The sequence below is a fragment of the Saccopteryx bilineata genome, chromosome 3 (genome assembly GCF_036850765.1).
Source record: "Saccopteryx bilineata isolate mSacBil1 chromosome 3, mSacBil1_pri_phased_curated, whole genome shotgun sequence".
Taxonomy (NCBI): domain Eukaryota; kingdom Metazoa; phylum Chordata; class Mammalia; order Chiroptera; family Emballonuridae; genus Saccopteryx; species Saccopteryx bilineata.
In genome coordinates this window covers 169,472,171-169,499,768 of record NC_089492.1, presented here as the reverse complement: position 1 = coordinate 169,499,768, position 27,598 = coordinate 169,472,171, and the positions used below count along the sequence as shown (strand labels likewise).

The window sequence follows — 27,598 nt, the reverse complement described above, 5'->3', positions numbered from 1 at the left end:
GTAAAACTACGAAAGAAAACAGAGCTTCTGTTGTTCTCTCCCTGTGGAGTCAGGGTACATTATATTACTGGTGATGAGAGGTGGAAAGTATTTCTAACCAGGGGACATCATCTGAGCCTCTCTGTCCAGAGTTTTTATTGGGGCTCCATACCAGCTCACATGGCTGATCTCAGGCTCTTGTCTCCAGCCCCTCCAGGCATAACACAAAGCTTAGGCCCAAAATCATAGACCAGTTCCCACTCTAAGACTACTCGGCATGTCAGTCCCAACACTAAATCACATTGTTGGTTTTATATAGGAAAAGACTCAAAATATTTACTCCTCATGCGTGCCTCTGAAGAAACTACTAGAATTTGTGCTCTTGCAGAGCTAGGGAATAAACCAAAAAGGAAGAGGATATGTTGTGATAGATTTCAAAATTTTTAAAAGACTACAAATCCTTTGTAGCTCTTTTGGTCTGTTTCTTCACTCTTGTAACTAGGCAGGCCCTTGCCTTCTTTTGACCAATAGAATTTTGACAAGAAAATTTCCATGCATAGTTTTTAAGAAGCCTTTCAGCTTCCACTCTCACACTGGACTTCCCTCAAGCACCACATGGATAAGCCCGCTGGATGAAGGGCCTGTAGAGAAAGGTCCCAGCTCCGTGGCCATCCCAACTGAGGGTCCAGACACAGGAGCCTCCTCTGAGCCAACCTAGACCAGAAGAACCACCTAGTTAACCCAGGAAATTATAAGTAATGATCAAAATCTTTGTTGTTTGAGTGACTTAGTTTTGAGGTAGTTTGTTACCCAGTAAAAGTTAATGGATTAATGTGTGATCTAGCAAATAGAGAACTTATCTCAGGAAAGTTGCAAAGAAAAGAATTTCTTTGATGACACCTTGGCTTACCCTTAACCTGGCAGGGCCTGGGGCAAGATTAAAAATGGCAGACTACATACTTTAAACCTAGACATTTAGAACATATGACTCAAGCCACAAAACAGTTCAATGAAATAGTATGCACCTACCTTAGCAAATTCACCAGCAAACAGAAACACAGCAAAAGTATGCATAAATAGAATGAGAAAGTCAGATAGTCATAGACACAGGGCCAGGTGACACAGGTGTAAAAGAATACTACTTACAACCCCCTGGTAACATAGTTGGAAACAGATGGGTTCCTTGTGAAATATAAAATTACCAGAATTAACCCAAGAAGTGGAAACTTTGGATAAATCAGTGACCACAGATGATCTTGAAGAAGTAATTAAAAATATATCAATGACAGGGCAGCTTTGACCAAAATGTCTTTACAAGTGAGCCCCAGTTCTCAGTTAATTCTAATGTCATTTAATTTATTTCAAACTACAGAAGTGTGGCAATATTCTCAATCTATTCTACAAAGCTAGCATCACTTTAACATAAAATTTCATAACAATAATAACGATAACACGGAAAGGATAGACCAATCATTCTTATAAATATAAATGAAAATATTTTAAAATTATATTTAAAATAGTATCCAAATTATTGGTAAGGGAAAGTACTAGCACAACTGCCTATCACTTGGGGGGGGGGAGCTGACTCCCTCACATTATACACAAGAATAAACTCCTAATGAATTAACACCTAAAAAACAAAACCATACCAATGCAAAAGGTTATCAAGGAAACTGTTTACATCTTAGGGGTTTAGGAGACCTCTTTAAACAAGAACAGCTTCTATCAAAGTTGGCATCTGGAGCCAGATGGAGAATGACATGGTGTCAATGTCTGTGCCCAGCCACGGCACCCACTGCACTCCAGGATTAGCCAAGTGTTCTGTGGTGGACAAGTTGGAGAGAGGTGGGTCGACTGACAGGTCCTCAGCTGGACTTTGATCACTTAAACAGCTCTTTTGTGGGCCTATCACACCTTGAGTTTTACCCTTGACTCTTTCTTAAGCTTGTTTTTTGCTCTGCCTCAAAATCAAGAGAACATATTTATTTCTCAAGCATAGGAGGACATACATAATATAATATTGATAGTTAGTGGGTGGCTGGTTAAGAAGCAGGAACATTTTTTTTTTATAAATTAGGATTATGGGTGTAAACTAACAAGATGGAATTTACCAAATCCCACATTTAAGATTAAACAGGCAAAGCCACAGAAAACTCACTCTTGTACCCATATTGCAGTAACAAAACGTCAATGCTATTAACCCAAGAGTCTCTCTCTTGGACATTTATCTAACACAAATTCAAAACAAGAAATAAAGTACATGTATGCAAATAATTTGTTTGGATAATTTGAAAATGATTTTACTAGGATGTAGGTTTACATTTTCAGGTGTTAGAAAGACAAGTATTTCTCCTCCACTTGTTTATGTACAGGCTGGGGAAGTCCAGCTTGACAGTAGCTGGAGGGAAAAAGCTTTTGGGTTTTGGGCTAATTCAACTTCAGAGATAGCTCCCAGTGCAAGCTCAGGTTGCATTATTAATATTACATTGTTCAGATGGAAGGAAGAAAGAAACTCACTAGGCCCTTCACTAGCTGGGGTACTTCACTAGCTGGGTAAGAGAAGGCCCTATGCAGCCAAGGATGGCTGGCCAGGCACCACACTGCATGGGCTGCCCTCAAGTAAGATTGACGCCAGGGTCCCCCTCCAGGTGTGCCACAGTCCTTAGCACATTTGCACCAGCTCCCTTGCTGTCTGCTAGGAACAAGTGAGTTTGTGCTGTCTCACAGCAGCATCTGGGCTGACACTCAGATCCTTGAGTTTTGTTGGAGGCTCCCGACAGGTAACGCTACAACCTGACCACCTGATTTTAGTGTAAAGGAGAGAGCTCAGAGACTGAAGTTTCACTTGAAGAAAGTGATCTTGGGCCTTCCTGCTCTTCCTCTCAGGATGTTAAAAAAATACCCTTCCTCAGAAAAGAAAGCGCATGAAAAACTGTAAATTCCAGGTAGTAAATCTATTTTCCAGGGAGCCGCCATCCACTTACACGCTTCACATCAAGTGAGCCTTGCTCACCGTGGAACTGCCAAGTGGGGCTGAAGGACAACTCTGCACTGGCCAATAGCAGCAAAGGTTTTAGGAGGAGCCTCTATCTGTCAGGATGCTTTAGGATGAAAGAGAAATCCCACTTGGCGTTGGCTTAAACTTGAGTCAGGCAGCCCACTGTGGCTGAGGCCCTGGCCTTGTTTCCTGACACCACCGGCTGCTTCCCCCCACAAACCTCCCACCAATGGCTTCATCCTGTGGCAGCAGCAGGTAGGTCTAGGCCTTGCAACCTGCTGCCAAGACTACAGAGGAACTGAGAAAGTCTATCTCAGGAAGATATCTTTTCCTCAGCTCTGGCTCAAAAGTGAAGACACTTTTCTCAGAAATTTACAGCAAACCTGCCCTTAAGTCTTATTAGCCGCACGCCCATTCCTGACCACCCACCTGCCGGTGGACAGACACACTCACCCCATCAAGCCCTGGTCATGAGTGGTTGGTGGTGTTGGGACAAAGAGTTGACCTAAATTTGTTCAATTTGGAAGGACTAAGGACAGATAAACAGAAACATCTCAGATGCATTACACTATGAACATTTTAAAGGTTTTCCCTTTTGTATTAAAAATCCTGTATAAGCTGATTGTGGGAAATGTAGAAAACACAGAAAAGCACAAAGAGGAAAATAAATCCCACAAAAGAGAAAATAGCTTTGTGAATGTGCATGGTTATTATTACTCTGTAGACTTTTTCCCTATATAGACATGAAGGTTATACTTTACAAAATTTGAAACACCCTGGATATACTGTTGGTAGCCTGCACTATTCAATAAATAATACAGGGTGTCCCAAAAATCTTTGTGTTGTTTTAGGCTTTAATAAAGATAGAAATCTAATCTGTCCTGGCTGGTTGGCTCAGTGGTAGAGCATTGGCCTGGTGAGGGGAAGTCCTGGGTTCAATTCTTGGCCAGGGCATACAGGAGAAGCACCCATCTGCTTCTCCACCCTTCCCTCTCTTCTTCCTCTCTATCTTTCTCTTCCCCTCCCACAGCCAAGGCTCCATTGGAGCAAAGTTGGTCTGGGTGCTGAGGATGGCTCCATGGCCTCCGCCTCAGGTGCTAGAATGGCTCAGACTGCAGCAGAGCAATGCCCTGGAGGGGTTAAGCATTGTCCCCTGGTGGGCATGCCAAGTGGATCCCAGTCAGGTGCATGCGGGATTCTGTCTGCCTGCCTCTCCCCGCTTCTCACTTCAGAAAAATACAAATAAATAAATATAAATATGCAAATTTTAAAAAATAGCATTACTTAAGTTTATTTTGGACTCATTTAGTTCTTTAGTAATAAATTTTAACTTTTTTCAGTATTTTTGACTAAAGGTGGCAAATGTTGACTAAAACAAAAATCAAAAAATTAAATATTTATCATTCTACATTCACTAGTGCTTAAAACAGCAGTGAACCTGCCAGGATTGTATGCTGTCCCTTTAAAATGCCAGCTGGGGCTATTTCCTAGGAATAGCATGGTGTGTGCTAGATGTGGTAATAAGTTCAAGGGGAGCCTACCAAAACAGCCAGAGCCCTCTAAGGATGAATTTACATTTTGCAATAAAACATGTCTAAACTATTCTCATAGTTAAATGGAGTCCACACTCCCTCAAGAAATGGAAATGGAAAAGTACTGTTTCCCTGAGGATTTTCTTCTTGCTTTGTACGTACATAATCAGGGCACAAGAACATTGCAGTGGGTTTTAAAGTCAAATATTTTCTTACAGTTGAAACCCCTTAACACTGTTTGAATTATGGGGAACTTGGCACGAGTGTGATTAGACTGTGATTGCATTGTGGAATCTATATGATCACCGTCATTACATTATCATGTCAACACTAAATGTTGTATTTTGGTCCCATTTATGTAACCATGTTTTCCCCTGGAAACACATTTTAGCCTCAACTGTTCCTAAAACATTTTTGGGAAGGTTTACCAAAAGATGCAGTATGTGAAATCAAAACAGTAAAACCATGGAAAAAGGAAGGATGTCAATATGTTCATCGTAGAGACTGGTATCTTTACAATGACTCAGTTTCCTTAAGCAAAAAGGGGAACAAATTACACGACTCTGCTCATCAGAAAGGGAGAAGCACCGCAGTCCCACTTGCTCCTTCACACAGAGCCAGAAAGACACTCACTCTGTGGAGTGTTTCAGACAATGACAATAAGCACAAAAGGCGATTTTTCTACCGGCACTGGGTGACCAAAGGAAAAGTGGATTTGCTGTCTGTGCTTCCGGTAAAAACCCATCGGTAAAAGTTCTAGAATCAAAGACTGTGGGGAAAGGCTGGTTTAAACCAAGTTGAGCAGGTTGGTTCCCATGAGTCCTTCTGTTGGGCAGATAAAATATATTATGCTCACTTTGTTAAAGATGGCGCTTTCCACATGGAAGCCCATAGCCCAGGTGATATTAATGTGTATTGGGGGTAGGCTGTGGGCAGGCAGGATCCTTGTGGCCTGGGGCTTGGTTTTAGGACTAAGACTTTCCCACCCATTTTGATGTGGGGTGGTGCAATCCCATCATGCCTCAGAAAAGTGACTTTGTATTGGACACTTCTTTATTTTGTATATTGGATTAAAGGTTTTGATTTCTGCACTATAAACTGGGGCAGACCGGGAGCTTGCTCTTTCGGCTCCTGAGATTAGCATTAGAGAGGAGAGCAGAGAAGGCCACGTGGAGCAGGCCAGGAGAGGCAGCCAAGATGGCGGAGTGCTGAGTGAGAAGCCAGTTTGTGCAGAGTTTGTGCAGAGAGAAGGAGATGGGGAACAGAGGTGAATAAGTCTGGTGAGCTAGAAACCTTTGATTCTAGAAAGCTCGGATAAGTCAGTAGCTTTGTGAGCACTCAATGAGTGGGTTTTGGAGCCCATTGTGTGTTTTTACTTGCCCGCCGGATGCAATCTAGGATTAAAGATGATGACCCACCAGTTCTTGGCTCCATTGTTTCATTACTGTCTGTCCAAATCCAATTGTGAACCTGCATGGGTCAGGCGGCTATGATAGGGGCCGTGGTACTGGCTTTACACCTTCTTTTTCAGACCCTTTTAGCTAAGGTGACCAGTGTTTTTACAATGAAAAGAACAAAAATAAATGGAAGAAAACAATATAAATAAAAGAAACATTTTATTTATTGCAATAATACACTATAATGTGATAAATGCATAATAAAAACATAATATTTTATATTGTAATTATGCTTACATGCCTGTAAGAAAAAAGTACTCATTTAGATACAAATACATCACATCACATGCAATGGATTGACTCTGCATTGATCGAATGCGGACATTTACAGATTAGTCTTTCAATATCAAAAAGGAGCACATGTATGAGGACAATTTTCAAGGAGGATGGAACTTACAAAAAAAGGACTATCCTCCCTAAAGGAGAACAATTGGTCACCTTATTTTAGCATACACTTGCATTTGGTTACTCATGGAGTTCCTTTTGCTAGTGAAGACCTGTTGCCATCCAGCAGAACCAGTATTCCACAAAGCAGCAGCTGGGAAACTGCTTTAGGTGACCTTCTTGAGATCATTCTCCCTCAGCTTGGATTTTGACCAGAGCTGCATAGCTGACAGGTTGGGACCCGGTTTTCTGAGAGCTGGGGTTCTGCTTTTCCTCATGCTGGCTGAAGGCAGACGCTAGATGAAAAGTGGTGAGTGAATGGCTGCATTGGCAATTTTCTGTGAAACTTCTGAAGCCTAACTAGTCTCCGCACCCTCCAGAGGACTAACTACCTGCCTGGGAAGAAGAAAAAGGAACAGGGAGCAAATATGGCAAAGCCTGTTTGTTCTTATGTTTCAATAAATTGTCAAAGTTGATTTTTAAAAAAGCATTTTAACAAATTATAGTCTCATCACTAAAACAGTGAGGTTTGTACAAGAATAGTCAGACTCACCTGACCAGGCAGTGGTGCAGTGGATAGAGCGTTAGACTGGGACACAGAGGACCCAGGTTCAAAACCCTGAGGTTGCCAGCTTGAGCACAGGCTCATCTGGTTTGAGCAAGGCTCACCAGCTTGAGCTCAAGGTTGCTGGCATGAGCAAAGGGTCACTTGGTCTGCTGTAGCCCCCCCCCCCCAGTCACATATGAGAACGCAATCAATGAACAAGTAAGGTGCCACAATGAAGAATTAATGCTTCTCATCTTTCTCCTTTCCTGTCTGTATATTCCTATTTGTCCCTCTCTCTGTCTCTAACACACACACACACACACACACACACACACACACACACACACAATAGTCAGACTCATGGAAAACAGAAAAATCCAGAAATATTCCCAATGTACATGTACAAAGTTAGTAGACGATAAAGATGTCAACTCAAACCTGTGAGGATAAGCTGTTTTATTTAAATATTTTTTATTTATTCATTTTAGAGAGAAGAGAGGGAGAGAGAAAGTGAGAGAGAGAGAGAGAGAGAGTGAGAGAGAAGGGGGGAGAAGCAGGAAGTGTCAACTCCCATATGTCCCTTGACCAGGTAGGTGCAGGGTTTTGAACTGGTGACCTCAGTGTTTCCAGGTCAACGCTTTATCCACTGCACCACCACAGGTCAGGCAAGCTGAGTTTTTTTTTGTTTTTGTTTTTTTGTATTTTTCTGAAGCTGAAAACAGGGAGAGACAGACAGACTCCCGCATGCACCCAACCGGGATCCACCCGGCACGCCCACCAGGGGGCAAAGCTCTGCCCACCAGGGGGCGATGCTCTGTCCCTCTAGGGCGTCACTCTGTTGCGACCAGAGCCACTCTAGTGCCTGGGGCAGAGGCCAAGGAGCCATCCCCAGCGCCCGGGCCATCTTTGCTCCAATGGAGCCTCGGCTGCGGGAAAGGAAGAGAGAGACAGAGAGGAAGGAGAGGGGGAGGGGTGTAGAAGCAGATGGGCGCTACTCTTGTGTGCCCTGGCCGGGAATCAAACCCGGGACTTCTGTACGCCAGGCTGACGCTCTACCACTGAGCCAACTGGCCAGGGCCAAGCTGAGTTTTTTAATATGTGTCCTAGCATACTGAGATAATTACACATAAAAAACGATAAAAAGCAGATTTGTTCCTCACACTGCACATCAGAATAAAAGTAGATAAGTCAGAAAATAAAATGTTGAAAAACAAGCCTTGGCCGGTTGGGTCAGTGGTGTCAGCCTGCCATGTGGATGTCCTAGTTGATTCCCAGTCAGGGCACACAGGAGAAGTGCCCATCTTCTTCTCCACCTCTTTCCTCTCCTTTCTCTCTCTCTTCCCCTCCCCCAGCTTTGGCTCAAGCATATTGCCTCAGGCACTGTGGATGGCTCCCTGGAGACTGCCTTAGGTGCTAAAAATAGCTTGGTTGTGAGCATGGTCCCAGATGGGCAGAGCATTGGCCCCAGATGGAGGTTCCCTGGTGGATCCTGGACTGGTTGCATGTGGGAGTCTGTTTCTCTATCTCCCCTCCTTTCTCTTGGAAAAGAAAAAATATATCAAAAAACAAACAGAAAGACACATACCAATTCTAGAAGCAAATATGAGCAAATTACTCTATCACCTGATTAGGAAGCTTTTCCTAACTCAATGTTTAGATGAAAAAGAGAAAAAATTGGATGTTGACTGCATAAAATTAACATGTTTTATACAGTATAAAATATAATTTTAGAAAATTAAAAGGATAAACAAAAACAAATATTTGAAATTTATAACACAAATTATTCCTAATCTAAAAAAAGAGAAACGGGAGATAGAAGCAGACATCTCACAGAAAAAGAAATGCAAATGAATCTTAAACTCTTGAAAATATGTTCAAGCTTCTTTACAGTAAAGGGAATGCAAATTAAAACTATATTGAGATACCATTTGAAGTTTAACAATCTACCCCATTGACGAGGCCATGGGAAAACTGACACTCTCATACATTATTGGTGGGAGTGCAAAATAGTACATGCTTTTCAAAGGGGACTGGGCATTATTTAGAGAAATTACATATTACTGACCATTTGACTCAGAGGCTCTTCTTGGAATCTATTTCAAAAACATCATGGCAAAAATTCAAACAACATGTGCACAAGGCTATTCACTGGATTCTGGGGCTGGCTAAATGAACCCTGGGGTATGCACACACTGGGCCCTATGCAGCTGCCTATGGTGATGTGATTAAGAAGGCAGACTGTCTTTGCTGGGATCAGGGAGCAGGTAGGGATTTCTGGGTGATGGACACATTCTAAAACTGGATTGTGGCAATGTTGCATAACTATATAAATATACTAAATCGCATTAAACTTTTAGATGGGTTTATTCTGTAGTATGTAAATTATATCTCAAAAAAAGGTGTTTTTAAAAAGAATGCAAAATTTCTTTACATAGTTATGGAATGATCTCTGGAATAATTAAATGATTAAAAAAACAGATGCAGAAAAATAAAATGGGAAAGGGAAGAATACAAATACAGTATGTATGTATATATATATATATACACACACACTATATATATTTTTTAAATGGAAGGATAAACAAAAAACAAAAAGAAAAAATATAGTTATAAAAGAAAGGAGAAAACTGGGCAGAAGGAAGGGGCTTCAATTCTCTGAATAGATTTTTTATTTTTGTAGACTCTAAAGTCAAACAAAATAATGTTATATATAATTACAAAACAAAGTTAAATTTTATTTATTGATTTTTTTTTTTTAGAGAGAAAGGAGTGAGAGACAGAGAGAGAGAGAGAAGGGGGAGGAGCAGGAAGCATCAACTCCCATATGTGCCTTGACCAGGCAAGCCCAAGGTTTCGAACCGGCGACCTCAGTGTTCCAGGTCGAGGCTTTATCCCACTGCGCCACCACAGGTCAGAACAAAGTTAAATTTAAGAAACAATTCCTAAAAAGGAAAAGCAAAATAAAAAAATCATGGTGAAAAAACAAACACAATAAAAGAACTGACCTCCAAAAAATCCTGAAATTATTTCCAGTGATCACATTGTTGGTAAGAATGTTGGCGTTATTATTCTGAGTCTGTGACCTATTTACCACAGCCGATGAATGCTATTGTTGATGATACTATATTGAGCGAAGACTTTCAGGATGGGAAAGAGTAAAAGTATGGGTGATTAGACCAAAGTGGTTAAAAGAAAATCCTCTTGTTGTGAATTTTAGTTTAAATTCATGATGCGTTTTCCCTCATGAAAAGGAGAAGACAAAGGCCCAATTTTGTAGCAATGAGATATACCAGCACCAGTTTATAGTTACCAAATACCATTTCCCACTGATAGAACTCTGAGCTCTTGGAGAAACCAGAATTCCAAGACTAGGGTAGAAAAATGAACAAAATGGACTTAGAACTCTTTTTTTTTTTAAAAGCTGCAACATATATATATATATATGGTGACATCAATAAATCAGAATACATATATTCAAAGATAACATATCCAGGTTATCTTGTCATTCAATTATGTTGCATACCCATCACCCAAAGTCAGATTGTCCTCTGTCACCTTCTATCTAGTTTTCTTTGTGCCCCTCCCCCTCCCCCTTTCCCTCTCCCTCTCCCCCCCCCCCCCGTAACCACCACACTCTTGTCAATGTCTCTTAGTCCCACTTTTATGTCCCACTAACGTATGGAATAATGCAGTTACTGGTTTTTTCTGATTTACTTATTTCACTTCGTATAATGTTATCAAGATCCCAACATTTTGCTGTAAATAATCCGATGTCATCATTTCTTATGGCTGAGTAGTATTCCATAGTGTATATGTGCCACATCTTCTTTATCCAATCCTCTATTGAAGGGCTTTTTGGTTGTTTCCATGTCCTGGCCACTGTGAACAATGCTGCAGTGAACATGGGGCTGCATGTGTCTTTACGTATCAATGTTTCTGAGTTTTTGGGGTATATACCCAGTAGAGGGATTGCTGGGTCATAAGGTAGTTCTATTTTCAGTTTTTTGAGGAACCACCATACTTTCTTCCATAATGGTTGTACTACTTTACATTCCCACCAACAGTGTATGAGGGTTCCTTTTTCTCCACAGCCTCTCCAACATTTGCTATTATCTGTCTTATTAATAATAGTTAATCTAACAGGTGTGAGGTGGTATCTCATTGCAGTTTTGATTGGCATTTCTCTAATAACTAATGAAGATGAGCATCTTTTCATATAACTGTTGGCCATTTGTATTTCTTCCTGGGAGAAGTGTCTGTTCATGTCCTCTTACCATTTTTTATTGGATTGTTTGTTGTTGAGTTTTATGAGTTCTTTGTATATTTTGGATATTAGGCCCTTATCTGAGCTGTTGTTTGAAAATATCATTTCCCATTTAGTTGGCTGTCTGTTTATTTTGTTATCAGTTTCTCTTGCTGAGCAAAAACTTCTTAGTCTGATGTAGTCCCATTCATTAATTTTTGCCTTCACTTCTCTTGCCATTGGAGTCAAATTCATAAAATGCTCTTTAAAACCCAGGTCCATGAGTTTAGTACCTATGTCTTCTTCTATATACTTTATTGTTTCGGGTCTTATGTTTAGATATTTGATCCATTTTGAGTTAATTTTAGTACAGGGGGACAAACTGCAGTCCAGTTTCATTCTTTTGAATGTGGCTTTCCAGTTTTCCCAGCACCATTTATTTTATTTTTTTTAATATTTTATTTATTGATTTTTTTTTTTTTTAGAGAGAGAGGAGTGAGAGAGAGAGACAGAGAGAGAGAAAGAAGGGGGAGGAGCAGGAAGCATCAACTCCCATATGTGCCTTGACCAGGCAAGCCCAAGGTTTCGAACCGGCGACCTCAGTGTTCCAGGTCGACGCTTTATCCCACTGCGCCACCACAGGTCAGGCTAATTTTTATTTTTTTTTTATTTTTTTATTTTTTATTTTACAGAGAGAGAGTCAGAGAGAGGGATAGATAGGCACAGACAGACAGGAATAGAGAGAGATGAGAAGCATCAATCATCAGTTTTTCGTTGCGACACCTTAGTTGTTCATTAATTGCTTTCTCATATGTGCCTTGACCGTGGGGCTACAGCAGACTGAGTAATCCCTTGCTCAAGCCAGCGACCTTGGGTCCAAGCTGGTGAGCTTAGCTTAAACCAGATGAGCCCACGCTCAAGCTGGCGATCTCAGGGTCTCGAACCTGGGTGCTCCGCATCCCAATCTGACGCTCTATCCACTGCGCCACCGCCTGGTCAGGCCCCAGCACCATTTATTGAAGAGGCTTTCTTTTCTTCATTGTGTGTTGTTGGCCCCTTTATCAAAAATTATTTGACCATATATATGTGGTTTTATTTCTGGACTTTCTATTCTGTTCCATTGGTCTGAGTGTCTATTTTTCTGCCAATACCATGCTGTTTTGATTGTCGTGGCCCTATAATATAGTTTGAAGTCAGGTATTGTATTGCCCCCAGCTTCATTCTTATTCTTTAGGATTGCTTTGGCTATTCGGGTTTTTTTATAGTTCCATATAAATCTGATGAATTTTTGCTCCATTTCTTTAAAAAATGTCATTAGAATTTAGATGGGAATTGCATTAAATTTGTATATTGCTTTGGGTAATATGGCCATCTTGATTATATTTATTCTTCCTAACCAAGAACAATGAATATTCTTCCTTCTCATTATATCTTTTTCGATTTCCCTTAACAATGGTTTATAGTTTTCATTATATAAGTCCTTTACATTCTTTGTTATGTTTATTCCTAAGTATTTCTTTTTTGTTGTTGTTGCCATCATGAAGGGGATTATTCTTTTGAGTTCGTTCTCAAATGTTTCATTGTTGGTATATAGAAAGGCTATTGATTTCTGTATGTTAATTTTTTATCCTGCGACCTTACTATATTGGCTTATTGTTTCTAGTAGTCTTTTTGTGGATTCTTTGGGGTTTTTGATGTATAGGATCATATCATCTGCAAAAACTGATACCTTTACTTCTTCTTTTCTGATATGGATGCCTTTTATTTCTCTGTCTTGTCTGATTGCTCTGGCTAGAACCTCTAGTCCCACATTAAATAAGAGTGGAGAGAGTGGACAACCCTGTCTTGTTCCTGATTTAAGGGGGAAAGCCTTCAGTTTAGTGCCATTTAATATGATGTTAGCTGATGGTTTATCATAAATGACCTTTATCATGTTGAGATATTTTACTTCTATACCCATTTTGTTGAGAGTATTAAACATAAAATTGTGTTGTATTTTATCAAAAGCCTTTTCTGTGTCTATTGATAAGATCATGTGGTTTTTGTTCTTTGTTTTGTTGATATGGTGTATATCTGATAATGCTGACTACAAGACAGCAAAATTACTCAGAGACAAAAATGGCCATTTCATAATCGCTAAGGGGACACTGAATCAAGAAGACATAACAATTCTTAATATATATGCACCAAACCAAGGAGCACCAAAATGTATAAGACAGCTACTTATTGACCTTAAAACAAAAACTGACAAAAATACAATCATACTTGGAGACCTCAATACACCACTGATGGCTCTACATCGGTCATCCAAACAGAGAATCAACAAAGATATAGTGGCCTTAAACAAAACACTAGAGCACCTGGATATGATAGACATCTACAGGACATTTCATCCCAAAGTGACAGAGTATACATTTTCCTCCAGTGTGCATGGATTATTCTCGAGAATTGGCCATATGTTGGGCCACAAAAACAACATCAGCAAATTCAGAAAAATCAAAGTTGTACCAAGCATATTTTCTGATCATAAAGCCTTGAAACTAGAATTCAACTGCAAAAAAGAGGGAAAAAACCCACAAAAATGTGGAAAGTAAACAACATACTTTTAAAAAATGAATGGGTCAAAGAAGAAATAAGTGCATAGATCAAAAGATATATATAGACAAATGAAAATGACAATAAAACAGATCAGAATCTATGGGATGCAGCAAAAGCAGTGATAAGAGGGAAGTTCATATCACTTCAGGCATATATGAACAAACAAGAGAGAGCCCAAGTGAACCACTTAACTTCACACCTTAAGGAACTAGAAAAAGAAGAACAAAGACAACCCAAAACCAGCCAAAGAAAGGAGATGATATAAATCAGAGCAGAAATAAATGAAATAGAGAACAGAAATACTATAGAAAAAATTAATAGAACAAGGAGCTGATTCTTTAAAAAGATCAACAAAATTGACATACCCTTGGCAAGACTTACCAAGGAAAAAAGAGAAAGAACTCATATAAACAAAATCCAAAATGAAAGAGGAGAAATCACCACGGACACCGTAGATACACAAAGAATTATTGTAGAATACTATGAAAAACTTTATGCCACTAAATTCAACAACCTAGAAGAAATGGATAAATTCCTAGAACAAAACAACATTCCTAGACTGAGTCAAGAAGAAGCAGAAAGCCTAAACAGACCTATTAGTAGAAAAGAAACAAAAAAAAAACCATTGAAAACCTCCCCCAAAATAAAAGTCCAGGCCCAGACGGCTATACCAGCAAATTTTATCAAACATTCAAAAAAGACTTGGTCCTATTCTACTGAAAGTCTTCCAAAAAATTGAAGAAGCGCCTGACCAGGCGATGGCGCAGTGGATAGAGCGTCAGACTGGGATGCGGAGGACCCAGGTTCGAGACCCTGAGGCAACCAGCTTGAGCGTGGGCTCATCTGGTTTGAGCAAAAGAGCCCACCAACTTGAACCCAAGGTCGCTGGCTCCAGCAGGGTGTTGCTCGGTCTGCTGAAGGTCCGCGGTCGGGGCACATGTGAGAGGGCAGTCAGTGAACAACTAGGGTGTTGCAATGCGCAATGAAAAACGAATAATTGATGCTTCTCTTCTCTCTCCGTTCCTGTCTGTCTGTCCCTATCTATCCCTCTCTCTGACTTACTCTCTCTGTAAAAAATAAATAAAATTAAACAATTCAAAAAAATTGAAGAAGCAATACTTCCAAACACATTTTATGAGGCCAACATAACCCTCATACCAAAACCAGGCAAAGATGGCACAAAAAAAGAAAACTACAGACCAATATCTCTAATGAATACAGATGCTAAAATACTAAACAAAATACTAGCAAATCGAATACAACAACATATTAAAAAAATAATACATCATGATCAAGTGGGATTCATCCCAGAATCTCAAGGATGGTTGTAAAGCCAGGAGCCAAGGCCAGGGCCACTATCAGAGGAGCCCAGCCCATGCAGGTTCGCATTGGATTCGGACAGTCGGTAAAGAAACCATGGAGCCAAAAACTGGTGGGCCATAGTCTTTAATCTAGCTTGCACCCGGCGGGCAAGTAAAAATACACACTGGGCTCCAAAACCCCAGTCACATTCAGTGCTCACAAAGCTACTGATTTATCCGAGTTTCCTAGAATCAAAGGTTTCTAGCTCAACAGCCTTATTCTCCTCAGTTCCCCATTTCCTTCCTTATCCCAGATACAAACTCTGTACAAACTGGCATCTCACTCAGTACTCCGCCATCTTGGCTGCTTTTCCTGGCCTTCTCCACGTGGCCTCCTCCCGCTGCTGGTTCTATTCTCTCTGCTCTCTCATGCTAACCTCAGGAACCAAGAGAGCAAACTTCCGCTCCGTTCCCATTTTATAGTGTAGAAATCCAAACCCTTAATCCAATATACATAATGGGGAAGTCTCTAATACAAAATCACTTCTATGAGGCATGATAGGATTGTACCACCTCACGCCAAAAAGGGTGGGACAGGCTTAATCCCAAAACCAAGCCTCAGGCTACAACAATTCTCAACACACATTAATATCACCTGGGCAACGGCCTCTTTAACAAAGTGAGCATAATACATTTTATCTGCCCAACAATGGTTCAACATACAGAACTCTTAACACCAGAAAAGAAAACCATCAGAACAATGACATCATGACTAAACTACCTGGAGCCAACTTAAAAGAAGGTCCCACTGTTATAAAGTACCGTAATCCCAGATTCTGAAAGACACCATACCTCACTCCATCAGGTTTACGTAGAGACACCCAGTCCAGATAAATTTTGAAGAGTTTTATTAAAGGAGGAGATTTATTAAATATGCCGTCCGCATATGGCTGACACAGGGCAGCAGAACCAAACCGTGTAGTCCCCAATATATCTCAGGGGCTGGTTTATATACCCTTGATCACACACAGGTGGGGGAGAGCATGACATGACACAATCATTAACAAGATTATAGCATTTGTTTAGGGGATACACAGAAACATGAAGACTTTCAAGGTAACACAATCAAAGACATTTACAAATCTTTCTGGGTTCATCTTCCATCACTAGCCTAGAGGTATTTTACTCTCAAGATTCCAGGAAGGGAGGAACTACAATCAATGCAAGATGGTATGTAAACTGTGTCCCACTGAAAGAGAAGAAATTTCTCAGTTAACCTTTATTTTACATTTAAAACTAAATGGCCCATTGTTCGTGCAAGCCAGAAACTTCTATTAATACATTCTCCTCCCTCCCCAGCCCACAGGAAGGATGGGACAGGAAAACCTGACAGGAAAGCCTGACCTTTCCTCTCAGAATATCAATATTAATTTTTCAGCTTTTTGATACCTTACAATATCATTGGCTAAACCTTGAAGCTACTGAAACATCAATAACCTTGATTAAAAAAAAAAAGATAATGTATGATCTAATTATAATGTATTAAACTTCTACAGATACAGATTCAAAAGTACTGTTAAAAATTACTTATTAGGCCTGACCTGTGGTGGTGCAGTGGATAAAGTGTCAACCTGGAAACGCTGAGGTTGCCGGTTCAAAACCCTGGGCTTGCCTGGTCAAGGCACATATGGGAGTTGATGCTTCTTGCTCTTCCCCCTTCTCTCTCTCTCCCCTCTCTATAATGAGTAAATAAAATCTTTAAAAAGAAATTACTTATTAGTTGTTGGTCAAATAAGTTTTTAAATATATGTTTGCTCACTTATAGTTTGTATTGGGTGTGGGGGACAGGCTGTAAGCAGTCCAGTTGTTATAGCCTAAGGCTTAGTTTTGAGACTAAGCTTTTCCCCACACCCTTGACTGTTGCATGGTGTAGGGGGTGGTGCACTCTCATGAGGAATCCCATTATGCCTCAGATAAGTGACTTTGTATCAGAGACTTCCTTGTTTGTATATTGGATCAAAGGTTTTGATTTCTACACTATAAAATTGGGGCAGACAGGGAGCTTGCTCTCTCTTGGTTCCTGAGATTAGCATTAGAGAGGAGAGCAGAGAAAGGAGAGCAGAGTGGAGGAGGCCAGGAGAAGCAGCCAAGATGGCGGAGTGCTGAAAGAGAAGCCAGTTTGTGCAGAGTTTGTGTAAGAGAAGGAGATGGGGAACAGAGGTGAATAAGGCTGGTGAGTGTTGGAATCCATGGGAATCCGAAAGACCAGAGTAACAGGCTTTATTGAAAGGAATAAAGGAACCCTGCTGGGGCACTCCTCTGGGAGAAGTGCACCAAAACAGACTCTGATGCAAACATTTATTAAGGTGGGGAGAGCTTTGAGCAAGTGTGCATTGAGTCAGCAATTCTGGTGTGCTCCCTTCTGCAGTCCTATGATTTCGGCTTCCTGGAATGCTTCTCCTTGGGGCGATCAACCAGCTTCCTAGAATTTTTCTGCTTCAGGGGTGATAGTAAGTAAGCAAGGGTGGGGTCAGATAGACAAGCGGAACAGCAAAAGGGCAGTTGGAAGTTCTGGTGAATTCATGTATCTATCAGTGAGGTACAAACCTTTGATTCTAGGCTTTGGGAGCCCTGAATGGAAAGGGAAGTGTTTTCCCACTGTGCATATTTCTTGCCCGCTAGGTGCAAGCTAGGATTAAAGCTAATGGCCCACCAGTTTGCGGCTCCATTGTTTCGTTACCAACTGTCCGAATCCAGTGGGAACCTGCATGTGATTGGCCACGATGGTGGCTCCTGGCCTTACATTAGACAATCAGGAAAATTTGAACACTGTATGAAGATGCTTCATGTTCACTTCTATGAAGGTAAAAAAAAAAAAAAATCTTCTGATAGCTGAACTTGATTATGTGATGTTGGAGGAATGCAGAGTTTGGTTCTATGTATAAACCCAGGATGAGCACTGTCTATGTTACACCCAATTCACAGAAACTATGGCTTCAGTGTAAACACTTGCATCCAGTTCTCTGGAAGGGTCTGAGAGCGTTAAGTGTATAAATTAAAACAAGTAAAACAAGGGAGCTGTATAGCTCTATACAAGGGAGGTTATAACCTGATCTCTTACGAGATGCCTAGCTATTCTGAGTTTCTGTGGCAGTACAGAGGAACCCAAGAATGGAAACTCAAAATCTAGTCTGTGACTAGGTTATGTATATATACATCATGAGTGCATCAAGTTACAAAGCTACTATTACGTCTCTTAAGTTTCTATCACATGGGCCCCCTTCTTTTACTGGTTATACAGCGTAGGACCCATGTCTAGACAGAAAGGTGTAACTGGTGTCCACTATGAGAAATCTCTGACAACTTCATTTCTCAGCTCAGCAGGACAGTTGCTCTGCCCACGTGATCCACAGGCTCCTGAGCATTATTCCTGGGCACTGGACAGGACATTTGTCTAAGACACTGACCTCCCTCAGGAAAAGAACCAACTGCACAAATCCCACAACAATGACTTCTTGTGGAGCACGTGAAAAACCTCAGGGACAGCCCTCTTCCTTATGGCCTTGAGGAAGTGAAGGGGACCCTGGGGGAGGTAGATGTGCAATGTGAGAGCACGCTGGTCATTCTCCCAGTGCACAGTAAGGCCTTCTTCTGTATTGGCAACTGCCAAATTGGCCTCTTGATATTTGCAAACTATGCAGTATGCCTATCTTTGATGCTCTCACATTTGCTTTAATAAAATCAGCTTTGTAAATGAAAAAAAAAATCAAGTTTCCTAAAATTCAGGTTTCTTGATGAAAACATGACTGAATGATAATAGGTCAGATCGGCCCTCTTGCCCCCACACTCTCCTCATCTCAGCTCACTTCCAGTGGAAAGCTATCTTTAAAAAGTTAGTGTTGCCTGACCAGGCGGTGGTGCAGTGGATAGAGCATCGGACTAGGACGCAGAGGACCCAGGTTGGAAACCCCAAGGTCGCTGGCTTGGGCGCAGGCTGACCAGCTTGAGTGTGGGGTCGCTTGCTTGAGTGTGGGATCACAGACATGACCCCATTGTTGCTGGCTTGAGCCCAAAGGTCACTGGCTTGAAGCCCAAGGTTGCTGGCTTACGCAAGGGGTCACTCACTCTGCTGCAGCCCCCTGATCAAGGCACATATGAGAAAACAATCAACGAGTAACTATGGTGTTGCAACAAAAAATGGATGCTTCTCATCTCTCTCCCTTTTTGTCTGTCTCGATCTGTTCCTTTCTCTGTCTCTGTTAAAAAAAAAGTTAAAGTGTTTTTCACTAATTTTAAAGAATATATGCATCCCTATGTTTACTGCAGTGTTACTTAGTGTAGCCAAGACATGGAAGCAACCCAAATGCCCATCAGAAGATGAACAGAAAAAAAAAGTAATAGTATACACAGGGGTAGGCTAAGGTAGGCTTACAGTTGTTCATATGGAAAATAATAAATAAAATTACAAGAATTGCTTCCTGTATGTACACTGTAAATTTACTTTGCCCACCCATACACACACACACACACACACACACACACACACACACACAGAATGAACATAAAAAAGAATAAAATCTTGTAATTTGTAACAAGGATAAACCTAGACAGCATTACATTAAGTGAAGTCAGAGAAAGACAAATGCTGTGTGATTTAAAGAGCAAAATTTATTACATGTGAAATTTAAAGAGCAAAATTTATTACATGTGAAATTTAAAGAGCAAAATAAATGAACAAGCAAAATAGAAACAGACTCATGCAGGCCGAGAATGAACATGATGGTTGCCAGAGGAGAGGGGGCTGGGTGAAAGTATGAAGGGATTAAGAAGTACAGACTGGTAGTTACAAAATAGTGGCAGGGATGTAAAGCAGAACAGAGGGAATAGTCAGTAATATTGTAATAACTATGTATGGCACCACATGGTTACTTGAAAGAAACTAGTACCAATCCACACTACAGCATGGATGAACCTGGGCAACAGTCTGCGAAGTCAGTAATACCAGTCACAAAGGATACACATCGTATGATCCTACTGACATGGAACCGCCAAGGAGGCAAATCCATATTGAAAAAAAGCAGATCAGTGGCTGCTTCAATTTTGGTAGGATGAGTAAGTGGGGGCACGAGGAGATAATGGCAAAGTATGTGGGGCGCCTTCTTGAGGTAATAAAAATGTTTACAAATTGATCGTGGTGGTGTAAAATCATGACGCTGAACCGATTAAAGGTCACCGGACTGTACTTTAAATGGTTGAATTGTATGGTATGTGAATTTATCTCAATATAGCCTTTAGTATTTAGTATCTATTGCAAAAAAATTGGTTTCCAAGCTTTAAAGTTATGTCAAATTTCCAAACAAATTTAAGGAGAACTTGCCCAAATACTATCCACATATCCTCCACAGAACCTTTGTCACATGTGCTGTCAGGGTTTTGACTTAGACCAAAATAGAATTTTATAGGCCTGACCGGTGGTGGCGCAGATAGAGCATGGGAATGGGACGCAGAGGACCCAGGTTCGAGACCCTGAGGTCACCAGCTTGAGTGTGGGTTCATCTGATTTGAGCAAAGCTCACCAGCTTGGACCCAAGGTCGCTGTCTCAAGCAAGGGGTTACTTGGTCTGCTGTAGCCCCAGTCAAGGCACATATGAGAAAGCAATCAATGAACAACTAAGGTGCCACAACGAAAAATTGATGGTTCTCATCTCTCCTTTCCCATCTCTCCCTATCTATCCCTCTCTCTGTCAAACAAAAAAAAGGATTTTGTAACATTTTGAACTGGACTACTAAATTCAAGTTTCCAATAACTAAGCAAACTAGGAGCCAGTACCTGGAACTCAAGGGCCATCACTGTTATGACAACAAGCCAAGTTGCAGCAGCAGCAATAAGGCCTGTATAGGATAGAGTGGCCTCATGCCCAGCAGAGAGCTGGTGTCAGTTATGAGGGCTGACTTTGTCCTGGTTTCTTGTTTTAAGTGAACACTCAGATGATGCAGTGGAAAGCTGGAACAGTGGGGTTGAACAGTGAGTGGTCCCATAACAAGCGTTCCACCAGGTTTTTATCCCCAATCATCCACCAGCTTGGGGGGGGGGGGGGATAAAAACAAAAAAACACCCAACCAAACAAAAAAAAAACCCTTATGCGTCTGGTAGCCTATATATTTATTTACTGTTTTATTTTCACTGCAGAGAAATAACATTTCTAGGATGAAGCAAAACAGAGCTAGTTTATTAACCTGTTTAATTTTATTTAATTGGTAAGCATAGCACAGCCACCTCTCTGTGACCCCAGAGGCTTGCGCAAGGTGCTGATCCTTACCACGTGGCCCCAGATCTGTCCATGTATACCATTCCTGCCTGATCAACGGGACACAATCAAAGGTCACAACACACTGACCTTACATGGAAGGAGAGCCAATTATTGGACCTAAGTTAGTATTTATGCACCATTTTAAGAAAGGGCTACTAGAATTGTTGTTAGGTACAATATGCTATTTTACTTTTTGATCCAATTCAGATTTGCAAATATAGCAGTATTTCTTCCTTAAGGATCAGCTTTACTCTCTTTTGGCTCCAAGAACATGGTGATCAAGAGCTCACCACCAATTACATTCTGAGATCTTTGAACAAATGTTTGCTACTTTGATAGCCCATCCCTGATGCTAGAGATGGCAGGATCTGGGAGTCATCCATTGGAGCTGGGGGCACTGGGAAGGAGGCGTGCATAAAATATGAATCCTTACAGGAAGGACTAGAATATATTTAAACTCATGCCACAGAAAATAGGTGTCAGTTTTACTTTATTTAAGGGGAAAAGGGGGGGGGAACAACAGTAATTCTCATAATACACAGAAGTTAGCACTGAAAAAAAAGGCTGTGTGCTTGCCACCAGCTGGCTTTGCAGTTCCACAGTTAGTAAACTTAATGCACTCTGTCACTTGTATTACTACTTAGCAAATTTATAATTGGCAAAATTAAGGATTATGAATCACCATAGATGAACTACAAATAAGGTGAAAATCTAAAGAACCCATTAAAAAAGTCAATTGAAAATAAACCATAAATATGTGATGTACATTAGTGTAACAAAACCATTTCTGTAAACATGTTTTTCCAACATAACATGTGCATGAGAAAAAGTAAGAACACTGTGCTGGATACAGAGTTACTCTGAACACAGGAGGCTCTACTTGTTAAAGCTTCAACTACACCTAGAGACTTATTTGCGTTTTGTTTGGAAGAGCCTTGTTCTAACAGTTTTCAACATTCTGTATTTAATGGTGTCATAATACTGTTTTCCTTTTCAATTTGGCTATCTTGGCACTTCTGTGAAGTCACTACCCTTTTAAAGGAACAAAATCATCTCGTCCCTAGAAAAAATAAATTCTACTAGCTCACAAATCTTTTATGGAGAAACCAAATTGGGCACCTGTTTCAAGCTGTCGACAACACAGTCTGGCTTACAAGGCAGTGAGGCCAAAAAGGTGATACCACAGACCTCATGGACAAATGGTGGGCTCAGCTCAGTAAAGGAAGCCTGCCAATGAATTCAGTTCTATTCAACTCAAACAAGAGGAGTGCTAGGCAAACACCTAAGGCTGTGCACAAAAGACAGGCATAATTCTGACTTGAGTTCAGATCTATCACATCCTAAGGGCAACCCAGTTTTTGACAAGTTCTAAAACACCAGTAATTCTAATGAGATACCATCTGCGTTACCTTCATGACACCCCTTGCATTATCAATACTGAGGTTCAAGTCTGGGAAATTAAGACTGTGGTACCTCATCGTTTTTATTTCTTTCATATTGGTATCATAATTTATTATTTTTTTCAGACACCTGCCCAACTTTCACCTCTAAAGCCAGGAGAGAGGTTACAATGGATGCAGTCACCCTGTCCTTTCTCCTCTTGGCCTGTACACGTGTCCACAGATAAACAGTGCATCTTACTTGAAAAGCCAAAACATATGTAGAAAATTGCCAGAAATAATTTGACTTTGACTAGTCTTGCGATCATGGAATCTGACCTATCTCAAAACTCTCTTCAAAGGTGAGATTAACTCTTCAATCTTCTCTATGTTAGTGGAAAATTAGGGAAAATTAGGAAAATAACAAGTTTTATCCGCTTTGGACATCAACACTACTCCAAAGTCATATACATGGACAAATCATTCCCATCACCTTGTCTTTCCAAAAGAAAGTAAGGCTTTCTCAGCACATTGCCTTTGTGGGTATGTACAAATATGTACAACCAGCTGCTGTTTCTGCATTTGCGAGTGCATTGTAATTCAAGAGATAGTCGGCAAAAATGCTGAGCCAGAAGGAAGAGAATTAATAGTCAAAATGAATACCAAATGAGACGAGAATGTTGGGCAAAGCCTTGGCAAATGGGTTTGAATAGGCAAGTTCCCCATTTTCATGTTATAAAAGAAAATTAACCACAATGAAGGATTAAGCCTATGAAACACCAAGCTACTGTTTTGTGCACAAAGTTTAAAGTGGCCATCATGAAACCGAGTTCCTTTTACAAAGAGACTGACACCCTCAGAGGGAGTGAGTGACTGTGGAGCCAGGGAACAAAGGATTACCCAAGACATTTATTACAAATGTCATGAACATATTCATGAAGTAAAATTGGTATAAAACACACAGAGAGAACGAGAGAACAAAGGAAATAACAAGAAAACCCAGGGCTGGCTCTGATATTCCACCTAAACACAGAAAGATGCCATCTTACCAATAAGTGGTATTAACTATATTCCTAAAATAGTTTTTAGTGCATTGCGTTTTTAGAAAAGGGATAATGACCTCACCACCCCACCACCCCAGAAAGGTTGCTGCAACACTGAACAGTCTGATACGGGACCACCTGTTTGCTACCAAACCTCAAACAGAGAACAATGAGGCCCTTTGTGTTGTAGGCCAACTGCTAATGGTGACTGTGGTGACAACAAACCTCTCTGCTCCGTACACTTAGAATGCAGACTGCACCAGTCAGCACGGTGAAGCCATTCAGCTCTTTCCCAGCTTAGGGAACAATTTCTCCTGTGCTTACCGAGACCTGTGACAAAATAACCATCAAACTTCAATTGGAAAGTTTTGGTATTAAGATTAAATTAAACATTAATGTTTTCCTCCAAAAACATATAAACTAAACTACCTCTTAACACATTAAAAACAATGAGGTAGGTAAAAAAATAATAATAATAATAAACGTGGTTGAAAACATTTTTTTTCCTCTGCAAGTGCAGGCTGTGGTAAAACTGCTGTAGCACTGCTAGGTTTAAATAAAAATTAAATCTTCCACCGAGGCAGTTGCTAATACTGTCACAAAACGGAGTTCTGGCCATTATACAAATGCACACACTTTCTTTTCCTTATTATTTTTTAAAAGAACCATCTGCAATAGATTTATGCAAAACCTGGTACACAGAAAAATGATTGAGTTCTTGGCAAAGACAAAAAAAAATTTTTAAAAAACAAAACGGGACCCCTTAACCCACCCCACCCCGCCTCCCAAGCCCGACTCACAAAAAAATTATCCTAGTAACTGTCTTTCACATTTTATAAATACTAACTTCTTAAACCTGCCCCTTCTTCTCTGTCCACATATTGTCACATTACAAAAAAAGAAATGTCAATTAAATACACTGTTAATGTTACTATAATAAATCTGCTCTCTCTTCAGCACATTGCTCATTAAGACCACTACTCTACACTTTCTTGTGCCCACTTCCAACAAACCAACGGCATTTTCACGGTTGCCACCTGCAGACACCCAAACAACAGAGTCACTCAGGGACAAGGAATTCTGGAGCTGAAGGGCAGGCATTTGCTTTCTGGTCTGATGCTCAATCCAAAACACTGATAGCACCTGACGGTAGAGTCTGAACAGCACCAGCTGCATTGCAGCCTTGATTTATTTTTGAGTAAGGGGGGAAAGAAGATGGAGGATAAACTGGTAAGGAGGGCAGGAAGGAGAGAAGAACCCCCATGTGGTGTCTGTGCACACAGCTGTCCTGGACTTCCCTGGTGCAGCTCTGAGCTCCAGTTGCAAGGAATTCCAAGTTCTCAGGATCTTGAAGACTCTGGGGCCAGCGATGCTCACTGCAGTGCTTCTACCAGCTCAGAAGAGAAGTCCTGCCTAACGTCATGAAATAAACCTGACTGCTGCCACCAGACCGGACAGAAGCAAAGAATACCTGCAAAAGCAAGAGGGAAAGGAGATTCACCATGAACACATAACGCTGCCTGTGGGCCCATTGCTTCCTGTGGTTCCCAGGCAGGTGGTCCTGAGCTGAACAGCCTCACGCAGGAAGCTGAAGCCCCCAAGACTCTTTTCAGAAGAAAATCTGGCGGATGCCCATTTCTCATATGTGAGGTGTGATCACCTGTAGCCAATTTTTATGACAGCTGAGAAGGCTAATTAGTCAAACATCTCCTTGTACACTTCTGTATTGTGAGAATGAAAAAAGAAAAAATGAGGTTTCTGAAATTGAGCTATTTCTTTTACTTCCACTGTGAATGCGTTCTAAAAGATACATGTGTTTAGAAAACTTAATCAGCAATCCAATTTTTCTCTTTTAAAATATTAAGCTGAAATGTCTTAGTCATTTCATGACTCTTATAAAGTGATTTAATTTTGTGCCTTTTATTAATAAATTCTGAAGAACATAACATCATGACTGATAAAATTATTTAAATACCAGAAGTCCAAAGAATATTATACTTATGGCCAAATAAAACACCTTCAAAAATATAAGCCAAAAACTGGTAAAACCTGGGAAAGGTCTGAGGCTGTATGAATTTAAGGTAAAAAACTTGGGAGATAATATGTTGAAGAGAAACGTTACTCCATCAGTGAATAAGTTGCCGGACTACAGGAGAAAGTGGGCTGATAGTGATGTGGCTATTGTGTTCACCAGGCAGGCAGGACAAGGACCTATAGCTCTTGTCTATCACGTCAAAATTTTTAGTTTAATCTGAGAAGTCAACCTATAAGCTGGTTGCTAAGATGTTTATTATATTTTAATGTGAAGCAAGAGGTGGAAATGCTCTTAAGTGGTAAGTTTCTATGGTTGCCATTGGCTGCCTCAGGTACTAAGGCATGTTTTTATCAAGTGAACAGGTTGAGACAAAGGTCGGGCTTGGTTAAGGTCAGCTCCCGCCAGGGTGTCCTTCCCAAAGCAGGCTGGGATGGGTCAACATCCTTGGCCAGCTATCTGCTTCACTACAAAACTGGTTTTTGGAGGGACTCCCTGGAGTGTGAGCAGACAAAAAGAAGGCAAGGATGTGGTCAGTTTTGAAAAACAAAGGTTTTTATACTGGGGCTTAGATGCCCTAGGGCAGTGGTCCCCAACCTTTTTTGGGCCATGGACCGGTTTAATGTCAGAAAATATTTTCACGGACTGGCCTTTAGGGTGGGACAGATAAATATATCACGTGACTGAGACAAGCATCAAGAGTGGGTCTTAGATGGATGTAACAGAGGGAATCTGATCATTTTTAAAAAATAAAACATTGTTCAGTCTTAAATATAAATAAAATGAAAATAATGTAAGTTATTTATTCTTTCTCTGTGGACCGGTACCGGTCCACGGCCCACGGCCCACGGCCCAGGGACTGGGGACCACTGCCCTAGGGTCTCAGCTGCAAGAAGTGCTGTGTTTCTGCAAAAAATGATTTATACTGTCAGGCATTTCTGAAAGGCAAACTGATGTTATCTGACTACTCAAAAGGCAGACTAACAAGTGATCTCTTTCTGATACATATCAGGGGACTGGGACATTCCACCCTACCCAAGTGTACCTGGTATTTTCTCATCACAAAAGCATGCCATCTATCTGAACTCGACAGTTCCAACCTTTCCTCTCTCTCCCTAAGCCAGACAGTGTGGACAGGCCACTTAATGGTGTTTAAAACAACTCTATAAGATGATTTCTGCAGAGATAAATGTCTTCTCTCAGAGCAAAAAAAATAAGTTTTATATATATGTATATATATATATATATATATATGAATACATATAACCCCAAGTCTCATTAACAGGTCTCAAAACCCATTACTAAAAAGTTCCTTGATGCATTTATTTCAGAATCTACCAAAAACCTAAAAACAACTTCACCAAACCCCATGAAAAAGTAAACCACTGCTAAAAGATAGCAGAAACTAAAAAGAATCTACAAGGACACCATTACCTTGTCATTGCGTTCACATAGGAATTTCAGTCTTTGAGCCCTTTTGTGCATAAACACACCATCCAGGTGACCAGTTTCCACAGACCGGATCTCTATGGCCTTTTCTCCCCAGCCCATCGTCTGATTGGATCGAATATATGCTTTTTGAAGCAAAAACACATATTGTTAAAGATAAGAGGACAGCCATAAAAAGATTCTGTTTATGTATCTACCCCTCAACATCTAGCATTTAAGAATTTTTGTTATAAATAATTCTGCCTTTATAAGCTTTTGGTCTATCCTGGGAAGCTGTAATTTGAATCAATGGTTGAATCTCTTAATTTCCCTGAGGTGTTTCCTGTTTGTCTTCAGCAATGATCC

General features: G+C 40.6%; 1 protein-coding gene across 43 annotated transcripts in view; it reads right to left on the bottom strand.

Moving 5' to 3' along the window:
• Positions 1–21,823: 21,823 nt before the first annotated feature.
• MAP4K4 (mitogen-activated protein kinase kinase kinase kinase 4) overlaps positions 21,824–27,598 on the bottom strand; it is a 243,480-nt gene continuing 237,705 nt past the window's right edge. For all 43 annotated transcript variants that reach the window (XM_066268242.1, XM_066268236.1, XM_066268235.1 and 40 more), the window contains 2 exons: positions 27,239–27,378; positions 21,824–25,243 (listed from right to left, as the gene is read on the bottom strand). In XM_066268242.1, the coding sequence (XP_066124339.1) occupies positions 25,160–25,243; positions 27,239–27,378 (224 nt within the window). In that variant the 3' untranslated portion in view covers positions 21,824–25,159. The remainder of the gene's footprint in view (positions 25,244–27,238; positions 27,379–27,598) is intronic.